The sequence below is a fragment of the Manis javanica genome, chromosome 9, assembly GCF_040802235.1.
Source record: "Manis javanica isolate MJ-LG chromosome 9, MJ_LKY, whole genome shotgun sequence".
Taxonomy (NCBI): Eukaryota; Metazoa; Chordata; class Mammalia; order Pholidota; family Manidae; genus Manis; species Manis javanica.
In genome coordinates, this window is record NC_133164.1 from 2,168,840 (window position 1) to 2,182,501 (window position 13,662).

The 13,662-nt window shown below is 46.9% G+C and overlaps 1 protein-coding gene across 8 annotated transcripts in view; it reads right to left on the reverse strand.

Moving 5' to 3' along the window:
- Positions 1-13,662, reverse strand: part of NAXD (NAD(P)HX dehydratase) — a 49,874-nt gene that overhangs the window by 34,796 nt on the left and 1,416 nt on the right. The window contains exons 1-4 of one of the 8 annotated variants that reach the window (XM_073212356.1): positions 7,810-7,953; positions 4,601-4,751; positions 1,062-1,107; positions 337-425 (exon numbers count right to left, since the gene is read on the reverse strand). In XM_073212356.1, coding sequence (XP_073068457.1) covers positions 337-425; positions 1,062-1,107; positions 4,601-4,751; positions 7,810-7,909 — 386 coding nt within the window. In that variant the 5' untranslated portion in view covers positions 7,910-7,953. Of the gene's footprint in view, positions 1-336; positions 426-1,061; positions 1,108-4,600; positions 4,752-7,809; positions 7,954-8,117; positions 8,387-13,662 lie in introns of those variants that run through there. The other 7 variants (XM_073212357.1, XM_073212358.1, XM_037024819.2 and 4 more) reach the window with 7 other exon arrangements.

Sequence of the window (13,662 nt, forward strand, 5' to 3'; positions counted from 1 at the left end):
CAGGAGTGGACAGCCTGGTTGCTGCATTACAGGGGCTATTCCTGCCCCAGGCCCCAGACCTGCCCCAGGGTCCTCCTGCCAGTCAGACAGGCCGCAGGGCAGCCTGGGGCAGTCGTGCCGGTGGCCCAGATCTTGTCCCATGCTGCCTGCAGAGCTGTCGGTCTGCTTACCACAGACGGGGTTCATTAGTCTTCTTGCTTCTACAGCGCCGCCCTGCCAGCTCCCAGCCCAGTGCAACCCACAGAGGACCTGAGCCCGTGACAGTGCCACAGATGGGGTAGTGCTGCTGTGTGGAGCCCTGCCCCCCACGCACAGGACTGGGTGAACCCCACTCACAGGACTGGGTGAACGATCAGCTCCGGGCTGTACGACTTGATCACGGGTGCAGCCTCGCGGGTACAGAACACATGGGATAAATCCGCACCCTGGAACAAGCACAGGGGCCGACTCAGCGGGGTACCTCTCAGCAGACATGTGAGACGGCTGCAGCACGGGGCCCTCGCTCAGGACACATGGCGCTCCACCATTCAAATGCCTCAGCAGGGCCCATGAAAGACAATCATCCGTCCAACCAGAACGGCTGGGCGGTGAGAGGCTGGGGAGGGAATGGACCCCAAGTGAAGGCCAGGAAGGAAAGGCAGGCCTCTGCCGCCGCCTGAGAGGCAGGCCGACCCAGGGCAGCTCAGGCTGTTCACCCGGGTCTGCAGGAGCCCTCACATTTCGTGTTAACCGGGCGAGCAGGGCATCAGGACTCCGTCAAAAGGCACAGTAACTGGGAAGGCTGAGGGAGGGGCCGCTGTTTACTCGGGGACTGAAAAGTTCTCCCCGGATCACTCTGGTCAAGTATGATTCTGAGGCAACTTCAGTTTTAGAAAAATAGCTTCGGTTCCAGTTATTCTGTCATTGCACAGGAGGTCAGGATCCACTTAAAGGTAATTATCTTACCCACAAGTACCCTAGGATGTTAGATTTCTACCAGAAAACATTTTCTCTCAATCATATTTAACAAATCCCACTCTTTACTTGAAAAATCCCCATAAAGAAGCTGTGAGTAAACATACCACTCTGAGAGCTGAGATTGCTGCAAAATAAGGGGCTCCAGTGTACCTAAAAAAGATACTTACAGTCAGAACCTCTAAGAATAAGGCAAGCGCCTCGGGCTGATGGCTAAGTCGCACAGCACGGGCCCAGCGCCTCCAGGCAGCGAGTGACCTGTGGATGGGGCCAGAGCCGGCAGTCTCTCCACACTGCCACGCTCAAACGGAAGGCTCGGGACAGCACGAGTCCGCCCAGGCATGTCAGCCTGGATCTGCGGCCACCTGGGACAGATGAGAAGAGCCTCCCACACTGCCCTCTGGCTTCCGCCCACTTGCTCCAGAATGCCTCTGACTCTATTTCTAACATTGCCGCAGGCACAGAAAGGAAAATCGTTGAACTGGTCACTAGATGAGGGGCCGTCTTGTACCCACCGACCCCAGGCAGGGCAGCAACCCCGAGCCAGGAGGAACAAACTGGCCAAAGCACGTGAGCGCCCTCTGCAGTGTGACTCTCCCCACAGCGGGGCCACCAAAGGGCCGGAAATGCCAAAGGACAGAATACGTGACATTCTCCTGCAACAGTGAACACAAGCCTCACTGACAAAGGAAATGCATTAAAACAAAGACAAATGGCTTGCCTGCTTGCTGCTTGGCAAGCAAAGGCTGCCCATGGGGCGCAGTGCCTGCTGGTGGCAGTGCACACGAGGGTGGTCTGGTGGGGGAACCCTTAGCAACGATCAAAACATGTAAGACGCCTATGTACTCTGCTCCAGGAAAAATCCTTCCAGGAATTGATCCCCTAGAAATAATCAGATGGGTGCACAAAGAGAGAAATGAGCAGAGATACAGCCGTTATGGTTACTTAGAAAAAGAAGAGGGGTGACCAACTGCCTACGATAGGGAATTGGCTCAATAAATTATGGCCCACCTTTACAATGAGTATCATACATCCACGTACAAAGAATTGGTCTATGTGAATCAGTATCTGTGATATAGCATTAAGTGAAAAGCTCAGATCACCAAACAGTACATATACACAGTTACAATGTGAAACCTAACAGTTTTTCTCCTTTTTGCAATTTAAGTGCCCAAGTCAAGCTTTGACTGCCAAGGCTCAGACAGCGGTCCTACCCGGATGAACACACCGCCAGACACATGATCAGGTGAAGGGCCGGGCCCCTTTCCCCTGAGGCCCCGTGGCTCTCGAGGTCTCGGTTGACTCTCCTAACGGATCTTTTGAGCCACATGTCTTTTCTACTCCCACACTTTAAATTCCTGCTCTTATGTTTTACATTCCCCAATAAAGAGTGAGCCGAGAAACCCTAGGCCCCCACCCTCATCAGCCTCAGTAAAAGCAGAACCCCCACCCGTGATGTCTCCCTCTCTGCCTGGGACCTCACTGTGCGGCCTCAGGTGTGCTTTGTAATTTCCAGGTACTGTAAGTAATAAACCTTTATTTTCTCAAAGTACCCTGATGGTTGTTGCTGAAGAGTGTCTTGCAATCGTCTAAGAGTCATAAGAGCCACAACACTGGTCACTGAGAGGCTGAGACTGGCACACAATAGTATGACAAGTCACAGCTTTGAAAAAAAGTTACATGCACAGAAAAGTCTGGAAGGCTGCGATGTCCCTACTGCATTGTGGGGCTTTCACTTCATGCATTTCTGTAGTGCGTGCATGTTTATGACAAGCAGATAATATTTTTATAACCAGAATATGTTCCTACTATAAAGGTTAGTCCCTAAAGCTAAGTGACACATTTTAAGTTAGACAATTGTGCCCTAGAATGCTACACTATCATAGACTTGTCTGAACATAAGACCTGATGGCCAATCCTTCCCACGCAGACTTCCCAAAATACAAGGCAGGAAATGAAGGAGATCTCAGAGATGAACCCCTGGATCCGTCAACTCTCTGGAGGGCTGAAGGGCCAGAGCCCCAGCTCCTTCTGCCCCACAGCGCCTGGCAAGGGCCACATGTGCGGCTTCCATCCCCAGGGTTGCGGGGAGGGCTGTCCCTTGACCAGGGACCCAAAGGCAGAAAGGCAGCTCTCTGTGACTGAGCTGATGATCCAGGAGTCCAACACGCAGCAGGAGGAGGAAAGACAAGATGAGAAGTGAGAAATGAGCAGGAGGTTTGCCTCACCCAAAGGAACTGTGTCTACAGACAGGCAGGCTCACCGACTCTGTGTACGATCCGTGAGAGTAAGGCACAGCCCAGACACATCCTAGAGAGGCTGCAGAATTCTAAAAGATAAGCAAATTTTACAAACATCCAAGCAAGAACAAATGACTTATAAACAAAACTGAACTTCATGAGACATTCCAGGTGCAAACAGAAACAAGAGGTCACCTAAAGGAACTACTGCTCCCTGCGGGTCCCAGACTTGGCCCAGGCACAGCTCAGTCCACCTGCCCCACCTGCCACGGGAGGGCACAGGGAACGTGCAGGCCCACAGTGGGCCACCTGCGCCCTCTGCCCAAAGAAGATTCCGGAAGAGGCCGAAAGCTCCTATCCAGACTGCAGACCCCTCAGCCAGGCCAGACAGCAGCAGTGACCCGGCAGAGCACAGGCACGTGCAGCAGTCGGGTTTGCTAGGGACTCTTAGACCGACTGTTAACCATGGAAGCAGGACACCAAACCGGGCAAGGCAGGGGCGAGAGGCGGTCTGCCACCTTTGCGGCACACAGGCACTGACACTCTAAGGGGCCCTAAGGGGCATTTTGAATTCATCAGGGTAGAGTGACCACTAGCTAAATTTGAAAGTATAATACAATCTCCAAATTAATTAATAGAAAGTACCCAGAAAAGGGAAGGAAAAATGGAAACACAGAGAAAAATAAAGAGCAAACATACTGAATCTTAGAAAGTACATCAGGCAGATTCTAAATGTTAATAGGCTTATTTCCCTTTTAAAAAGAGTAGGCACTCTTGTATCAGGTTAAGAAACAACATCTAGCTCCACACTATCACAATAAATATGCCGAACTACATGATAAACCGCTGAAAATACAGGGCCAGGGAAAGAGGCAGCACACGGATGCACAAAGCAAGCAGAGACTCGGATGGTAATCGAGGACACATTCAAGCCAAAGACAGCCTCATTCACCAACAGGAACCAATTATGAATGTCTATGTGCCAAACAACACAGCAGTAAAATACGTAAAACCAGAAGGGAAAACAGGCCTTGAAAGAAGCTAGGATCTGTCAAATTTTTTAAGTGACTTCCAGTAAAATCTTTTAAATTAACAAAGTAAACCAAGCAGATGCCGAGTGTTTTTACCCTGACCTGATTATAATTACATGCTTATGGCAGGAAGTCTGGTCAATACAAAGAAGTATAAAATAAGAAAAATAGAGTCTCCCCACACTACAGGCAAAATCTTAACACCGACACACACCACTGAGCTGCTCGATCAGGGCTGTCCAGCCTTTTTCCCGCACTGTCAAGAAGTTCATCACTGAAGCACACCGGACAGAGGGACGGCTGGCCGACTGATGAGCAGGTAGACAGCCAGGTAACAGAAACCGTTCAGATACAGACATGCTCCGCGTGACTCACTCTTGGCAGCCTCCAACGATGCCTATTCTTCCGTCCTGGCCCTTGTGCTTCTTGGTGGACAGAGGAGGGATGATATTTCTCACCAGCTGAAGAGTGTCTCCCATATCCTTCATCGAGCGTGCTTGATGCAGTGAAAATGCTCTTCCTAAAACTGCAAAAGAAAACAAAACCATTCAGAAACATGAATATCCATTTGTATATGTAAGGAACAGAGACTTAAACAAAATGCTCCATTAACAAAAACACTTACCCAAGTTGACTTAATGTGAATGTTATAGATTTTTATCTGGGAGTTTCATTATTTTATTTCTGCTAACAGATGATGTTTAGAAATCACAACACTAACACATGCTGTATATAACAGGCTTGTTTCTGAAATGTATCAGACAAGACTGACTCCTCTACTTGAACTTTCAGAAATTTTTTTTAAAACCATTTTTGCTCAATAAACTATACATACTTCACTTCAATCTTCCTGTAAGTGTATCAGGCCTCTTCTCTCAAACTGGAAAAGCACCCTCCCATTTGTTGCCTTCCACTGTCATATTCAAGGCTGACAGATTGACATTATTCCCAATTTAGTTTTCCAATCCTATTTCTGATACTCAATTAAGTAACTAGAGTGGCATTCTAAACACACGACATACCTTACAATGGGTTCAAAGTGGGATTTTTAAATAATTCGATCATTTTGAATGGTCTCTGAATGTATACGTTTTAAATGGCCTTTCTTGAAACACTTGCTGTGTACTTCCTGTGTTGCATATTTCACTTTAATATTTAAACCAGCTCAGCGGTGAGAGAACTGGAATGTGTCTGGAGAGCCCAATGTGTGAACAAATGACAGAAGCAAACCTTTTCTCAAAAATTAAAAGATCTTTGTAGATATAAGCATCATATCAGCAGCAAGAAAAACTAGACATGTCACAGGTTCAAATGAAGACTGAAAGCTGACTCAGTCCACATAGTAAATCGGCTTTATCTCTAATAACACTCCTAAAGTTTTACTTTTTCTTTAATAAAATGATTCAAGTAACTTTAATGAATAGCTGTAAGTGCCTCCTTAGCTGATATATTTAGATGCTTAGACCGCAAGATGTAAAGAGAGTATTAATTATCACCAATCCAAATACTTTCTCACCTTCCAAACCATGGCTAAAACTCAAAACAGAATGGCTGTAAACCTACAGCCAAGAAAACGCACTACTAGGCTTGCTAAAAGATCACTACAACCAGCTGACCCCTCTGCTCCGGAAGGCTTTCCTCGTGAGCTGTGGTCTGTTCTGGCAACACGGCCACAGTCTTGCGTCCACCCTGACTCACAGCCCGGCCAGAGCACTGGGATAACACTCCTTGCCCCAGCCCACTTGACTTTCCAAAGGCCCGTCCACACCCCGAATTCCCAGCACTCCCTGACAAGCTGCCTGAAAGGAACTAGGTTCTCAGATGTAAGGATGGCACGGAGGAGCATCTATGCAGTCATAAAAACACTTGCCCTGCACTGGTTTCAAACCTGAACATATCTAGCATAACAACATGACTGAGCAACACAAGAAACCTGAGAATGGTCACTCCTTCAGATTCCCCAGAACGAGAAACACAGTTGCTTTCTAAAGTCCAGAAATAGTAGAAGTAGAATCCAAACCTAGCAGTGACTCGATGGCTCTTCTGGGTTCCTTCCAATGTTTTGGGTTTATCAGATACCATCACTTTATACTAAGCACCTAGTCCTACACAAAACATCTCTAAGGACCACCCCCTACCCTTCACTACACTTCGTGTGCAGGTACAGACCCCACCTGTGGCTTAGGGGCAGGACCCACGTGTTTTCACGTTGCATCCCCACCCTCAATCACCTCGAACCGAGTGTCACAGAATGAGACACTCACTAAATGTCCGATGAAGTAAAGGCTTCTTGGTCCACTCTTCTCATTACTGGCCAATTTATCTTTCTTATACATCCAAGGAAACTGAGGCCGAGAGAAAGCCCTGTGAAAATGCCCTGGTCAGTAATGGGTAAGCCAGGCCAGAAGATGCCACTGTACCAAAATCCTGCCATTTCAAGGCAAAAGAGATCATTTTTCTTTAGCCAAATATTCAACCCAACAACCAAAAGACAAGTCAAATCCTTCTCGATTGCTCTCTAAAACCCTTTGGGAGGGGTGAAAATCAGTGTTGAGAACTACAGCATTATCACTTTTTAACCAGAACTGTATGAATGCAAAATAAAATCCACAATGCTCACGAGCACCTGTCCCATCCACCCAAGATGACCATCTTCTGTTAGCACAAGGGCCAAAGGAAGGTCCATCATATTTCCTAGTAATTCAGTGAATCAGGTCCAGTTGGCTTACTTACGTACACCGTTTGGAGTGACCACAGAAATATTTTTATGAACATAAATTCTAAAGGATAAAAAGGCCTTGACAACAGTTGACTTTAAATTTACCCTATTAAGTATCTCTGTCTTCATAACAATTCTGAGTCTGGAGGAACAGGTCAAACCTGTTTCTTTGTTTCCTTCAAGTGTGGCTGAGGCTGACTGGAGAATTAGATTTCTTAAGTCTGGGCTGTTTTCTAAAATTATTTGCTTCCTACAACTTTCTGTGATACCACTTTCTTGGTGCCAAATACGAACCGTAACTAACTTAAACTGCTTGACAACAATCCTAAAGATAACTGAGATGCCCTAAAGCTAGGATGGAAAGTCAGCGTCACCCGGTTTTTTGGTAAAAGTTCAGCAGTCTAATCATGAGACTGTAAACAAACTCAAATTGAAATCTTTCTAACTAGTCATAGTGTGAGAATACAAGACAAACAGCTACCAACAGAGTCTGAATGAACTGTGCCCAGAAGCACCTTTCTTGCTGGTGCAACTGAGGTGAAGCTGAGGGACCCCTCGATGCTCCTCAAAGCACTTGGACTGTGCTGAAAAACAAAAACCGAAACTCCCTACTCCCCGCCATGCCCAGCACGTATACAGTATAACCTTCGTAATGGCTACTACAGCAAAAGGATATTTTGCCATTTCAGCCCTTCACTGGCTGGGGAACCGTGTCTTGGCTAAGTGCCTTCTTGCCTCTGAGCCTCTGTCCACCTGCTAACCAAAGGTGGGCAGACAGAAGCATTCTTTCCACCATGTTGCCTGAAGTGAGATAATGCAATACACAAGGTATTTAGTGGGGGTCTAAAATTAGGTATATCACTACCTGAATGGCAGTAACAAGGAACACACGAGGGGTCAGGGGCTCCGATTAGGAAGCCCTTGCTCTGTTTGCACCTATACTGGCTGCACACAATCCGTCGCATGTAGTGGCGGGGTGGCCCCCTCCCCGGGCGACCCCTGTCCACACGCCCGTCCGGCCGGTCCGAGCTCGCGCGGGCGGCCGGCCCCTGCCCCGTGGTGCCGGCGTTTCACCGCCTGAACGCGGACGCGCTCTGCTCGCACGGCCGAATCGCTCTGCCCACGAGCCCCACAGCAGCGCCTCCGCGCGGACGGCGGCTCGCGGCAGGGTACCTGCGTCCAGCGGCGGCCCGTACAGCGCGAGCGCAGCCGAGAGTAGCGCGACAACGGCCGCGCCGGCCACCGCGGCCAGAGTGGCCATGCCCGGGAAGGCCGACGCCGACCTTACCTCGCGGGCAGGTCCCGGCTACCGCGCAGCCGGCCCCCACGGCCATCGGCGGTTTCCGGCTCACGGCTGCCCCCACGCCGCCGCCGGAAGCACAGCCCGCGGCCAACTTCCGCTCCCGGCGCCCCGCGCGCTGCCGTTCGAACTTCCAACTCGCGATCTTTCAGAGCCTCGCCCCACCCACACGGGCCTCCACCATTCCCACGCGGCTCAAGATGATTGACAAGCTCCGCGCCCAACCGAGCCTGGCCCACCTCTGGTTCCGGGAGTGTTGGGGCAAAGCAGGTTACATAACCAAGGTGCCCCTTAATGCTCTAAGGTTTGGGTAGTTTCTGCTCTTCCTTTGTCAGGGCAAGGGGCGTTATAGGGAATGATTGAGGCCGGAGCTGCCCAGTCGACAAGCAGGTTGCCCTCGGGACACCCGTCAGTTGGCGTTAGGCCTCAGAAAGCAGGTGGAGGCCTTTGAGGGCCTGCTTGCGAAGCCGCCATCTATTAACCTGCGGGCGGGAGATTCAGGTCCCAGGCGCCCCCGCTACCCTAAGACTCCAAACCGGGTCTGTTCAGCTGGGCAGCGCCTGTGAAAGTTAATACAAGGAAGCCCCCGAAAGCAGAGTTGGGAGGCTAGAAGGGGGAGCCATGCCGCTCCATCATAATCACAAGAACTGTCGGTTACAGACTCCCACCAAAAGAATCCCCAACTGGAAGGAATCGTCAGCGGCCCCAGCAGGGCGAGGTGGGCACTCATCTCCTCCAGCAACTGGCCACCCCTGCAGCTCAGCCAGTGAGACCCCCTCACCACCCTGAACTCTTGCTTTTTCCAGTGGAATTTAGTTTGAGACAGCCCTTCCCAACTGCCTCCATAAAATTACCTTCCTCTCTTTTGTTGGACTTGACTGATGGTTTTGCAGAAGCTTGAGTGTTCCAAATTGCAATTCTTCGCTTTTGCCGAATAAACCCATTTTTGCTGGTAAAATAACCGAGTTTTATTTTGAAGGTTAACACTCCCAAACCCACTTTTGAGCTCAGCTCCCACCACCTTCCCCATCCCAGTAAATGGCAGCTCTTATCATTACAGCTGCTCAAGTCACCAACCTGGAGGGCATCCTTATACTTCTTTCTCCCGCATTGATCCTCCTGTGATGACCCTGCCTAATAGATCCAGATTTCGCCAGTGTGCACACCCTATCTGAAGCACCATCATCGACAGGCGTAGATGGCAATAGCATACTGTATTAGTTTCCTAGGGCTGCTATAACATGCCCAAAACTGGAGGCTTAAACAACAAATCCATTGTCTCACAGTTGTGAAGGCCCCAAGTCTAATATCAACCTTTCCGTCTCGTTCCTGGTGGCCATCAATCCTTGGCTGGCATGCCTTGCTTTGCAGTTGCCTCATAGTAACCTCTGCCTGGGTTCACATGCTTCCTGTGAGTCTCTGTTCCTCACGTGGTATTTTCCTCTTCTTAGTGCACCAGTCATACTGAATTAGGGTCCAAATAACCTCATTTTACTGATCATCTGCAAAGACCCTACTTCCAAATAAGTTTACAGTGACAGGTACTAGGCCTTAGGACTTTAACATATTTGGGGAGGACACAGTTCATCCCCTAACTCCGTCTAAATTTACCTCCCTGCTTCTCTACAGTAGCTGAATGACTTTCCTAAAATCCAAATCACAATTTTGAGGCCTTTATAAATACTATTCTTAAAACAATTTTCAATTGTTCATTATTGTTTATGGAAATACAATTGATATTTATATTCTGACAGTGTATCCTTTGACCACCCTAAATTCACTTACTAGTTCTAGCAAATATTTTTGAATTTCTTGGGTTAAAAATGAAACAACAGGCTGTGGGTAAAACTGTAATATTTCCAGAATATATCGCCTGGCTTTAGTACATATGCATATAAACAGGTGCTCAAGGGTGAAGAGAAGTATGGCTTTAGTGCATTTGCATCATTCCTCAGGGGTGGAGAGCTCATCTCCATATCAATGCGTAATTACCTGGGCAACAGAGGGCCTATCTGTGCCTGAGAGGTGAGGGGAGGGGTGGTTTTGCTTCTGCTGGGGCAGGAGAGAGAGAGATGGCCTTGGACTGCAGTTTGTAAGCAATGAACAGATTTTAAACTTTATTTCTCCCTTTGATTTCGGTTTTTAGAGGTATTTTGCTCAGGGATTTCCTTTCCCCGGACTTACAAAGACTCAAAATGGAGTCACTTGTGCTAAGCCCATATCACTAAATGGAGACTTCATACCTTACCTAATTGCAATTTCAGCCTCCCCCAGAAATGGAATCTTATTTAGTCAGCTTGGAATTACCTGGTCAGCACTAGTGAGGTAATTTGCCTGATAGGCCCCGGGGTCCACTAAAGGAAGGTGAACTTGCCTGAAACAACCACTCTTTCCCCTCTCTGCCTATAAAATTCTTCCATGTTGCACAGCTCCTCACAGCTCCTTTCTATCTGCTAGATGGATGTTGCTCAATTCACATACCATTGAATAAAGCCAATAAGATCTTTAAAATGTAGTTGAATTCTTTGTAACACTTGACATTTTCTATATAAACAGTATCAGTTTGCCCCACTTTTTGGTGACACTGACTTTGTTAACTTTGATCACTTCAGGTGGTATCCAATAGGTTGTTTATTACTGTCAGGCAGAAAGACAGATATGAGTGGGATGAAAAGAAAATGGGGCCCACCAAGAACTCAGGGAGTCAATCAGACAAAGTCAGAGAGCCAGAGAGGATTCACTGAGTTAATGCCCTTTGTAATGTGAGTTCATTCCACATGCTCTGAATCTGGCCTGACCTTGAGACTTGCTCTAGTTAATGAGGGTGAAATAGGGCAGAGACATGGAATAAGCATCATGCTTAATTTTCCTAAAAAAAAAAAAAAAAAAGCCAAGATATGAATAGCATAATAAGAACAGGATGGACTTCTCTTAAGGCTAAGATTCCATTTTAAAAGAGAATTGGGAAGTTAGATTCCTGGCATGTTCTTTAGTAATCAGCGAACAACCTATCTTGAGGCAGGGTGAGCAGTCTTAACTGGTAATTTCCCAGTGCTTGAGGGTAGCCACTAACGTGGAGAAGAACAGAAGTTTATCCTCCAGAATTATCTGCAGAACTGACTATGGATAATGACATAGTGACTCTCCCAGAAATAGACATCATGAGAATGCATGACAGGCCTTCGCCCCACTCACCCTTTACCTTTATCCCATTCTTTAAAGCCTTAAAAGGCAGAATCCCAGCTTTTAAGCACACCTCCTGAGATGGCCCACACTGCCCTTTCTTGGAGTGTGTATTTTTAAAAGACTTCTTATTGTTCAACTTTCAACTCACTACATTTTGTCTCCGCGCTCTTCATCACTTAGCTATTTCATTCTGTTTTTCAGGCTTTAAGCACAAGTCTTCACGTAAGTAGGGAGGTGCCACTGGGAGCTCTGATTTGAGCTGGCAAATTCCCCTCCGGCGCGGGCCATGCTGCTCGTGCTGTTGACAAGGTCCAGGCACGGGGAGGAATCCTGAAAGCCAGGACACCCCACAGTGGCCCCTGCTAATGCCCGCGCTTATTTTTGCAGTTATGATGTTGGTGATTGGGCTCATATATGGGAAATCTTATGTATCTAAGATTGATTCATCTTTAGTAAATAACATAACCCAAAATTTTGATCAAAACAGCAACTCTGGAAACGAAAGCAGTGTTACGGGACCAACTGTTCCAGGCATTACTGCCCCAAATAAGGGAGGCAGAGCAACCCAGGCCTCTCTTAAAACTAGATGCACTTTGTCTTCCCTTTTGTAACAATTTAAACATGACTAACCAGGATTTCTTTAGAATATTGGCAAAGAAGGAGTTATGGGAAGGAGTTATGGGCTATGGAAAAACCCATTCTCCCAAGAAACTCATATGAAACAGCAAAGCAATAAAAAGAGATTCATCGTCCCCACTGCCCAGGGCCCTCCTTATGCTGCTTATAATATTAGAGAACGCCTCTGGTATCCCCCTGGAGGAAAGAATTTATGAGCAAAATAGGAAGATTTACATTCACAAATATCCCATATATAGAAGTTAATGATGAATCTTTGACAAAATATTACTATATTAATGGTAAGGTAGTAAGAGCAGATTTAGTGTTATTATATGAAAGATTAAAGTGGACTGCAAGGTCCTGGTGTCTGTAGATGTAGGAGAAAAGGTGTAAACATCTGAAACTGTGGAATGAATATTATGAAAGAATAAAGTTCCTATTGTATTCATAGGAATGATGAAGAATATCAAAACTTATGGGTAATAGTTTAGATGTAAACTTTACATAGTTTAGATCCCTAAACTTTAGATGTAAGCCTAAACCCACATGTGTAGGATAAGATCTAATAAATAATATAACATTACACTCAATAACCAAAAGACATATAGCTTGAATTTTATATAACCTGTTTAAACTTTATATAATCTTGAGACAGGGACCATGGATGTAGTCAGAGCAGGGTGAGAGCCTCCGGAGGGGGCAGGGCGGAATATTTGCAGTCAGAGCAATGTAACTACATGCAAGGAAACACCCCCACGAAACCTCTGTGTTAAACATTGAGCTCTAGAATCATTCTTCAGTGAGATCAGTTAATGTTCCCTAGATAAAGAAGAGCAGCACATGTTTTATTATGCTAATCATTTGTAACCATGTGTAAGATTCACTTTAGCATGCATGCTAAAAGGCCCGGCCTCTGTGCTGTCTTTCCTCCTTCAGATCTGACAAAGTGATTTTGAAAACTGAGCAACTAAGCATGCAGACCCAGCTGTAGACGGCATGGCAAAAGGCAGGAAGAATTCCATCTTAAAGATAAGATTGCATTTTAACACCCAGGAAGTTCAAGAGGCAAGATTCTTTAGCAAGTAGACAATACCTCGGTCCACCTTGGGAGCTGGGCAGGCAGCCTTTTGATGTGCTCCCAGACCTAGGCGCCGGTGTCCCAGAGAGAAATCAAGGCAGGAAATTCCTTACAGTTAATTTTTAATATTCAGGGACCACTTAATAAGTCCCCACCCTTAAGTTTTTTCATGTTCTCTGAAAAAACCTCAACTACCTATAAAACCCCCTAGACAACGCACCAATGACGGACTCTCTTGTCCCCTCCAGGCGTGAGCCGGGAGCTCTGTCCTTTCACTTTATCTCTAAATAAAAGCCTGTACCTTGCTCTCCTACCTTGACTGTTTGTGAAGGTCATTCTTCGGCTCCGCAAACAAGAACCCCGGCATCAATCTTACACGCTTATACGTAAAAATCATAGCCCACCCACTGTCTCACGCCATTTTCTGTCCAGCACCTAGCACGTGGCTCACATAAATCACTAATCAAAATAGACTAGGGAGAAGTTAAAAATTAAATGTTAAATGGCTGCTATCAGAGGAAATGATATTTACTTAA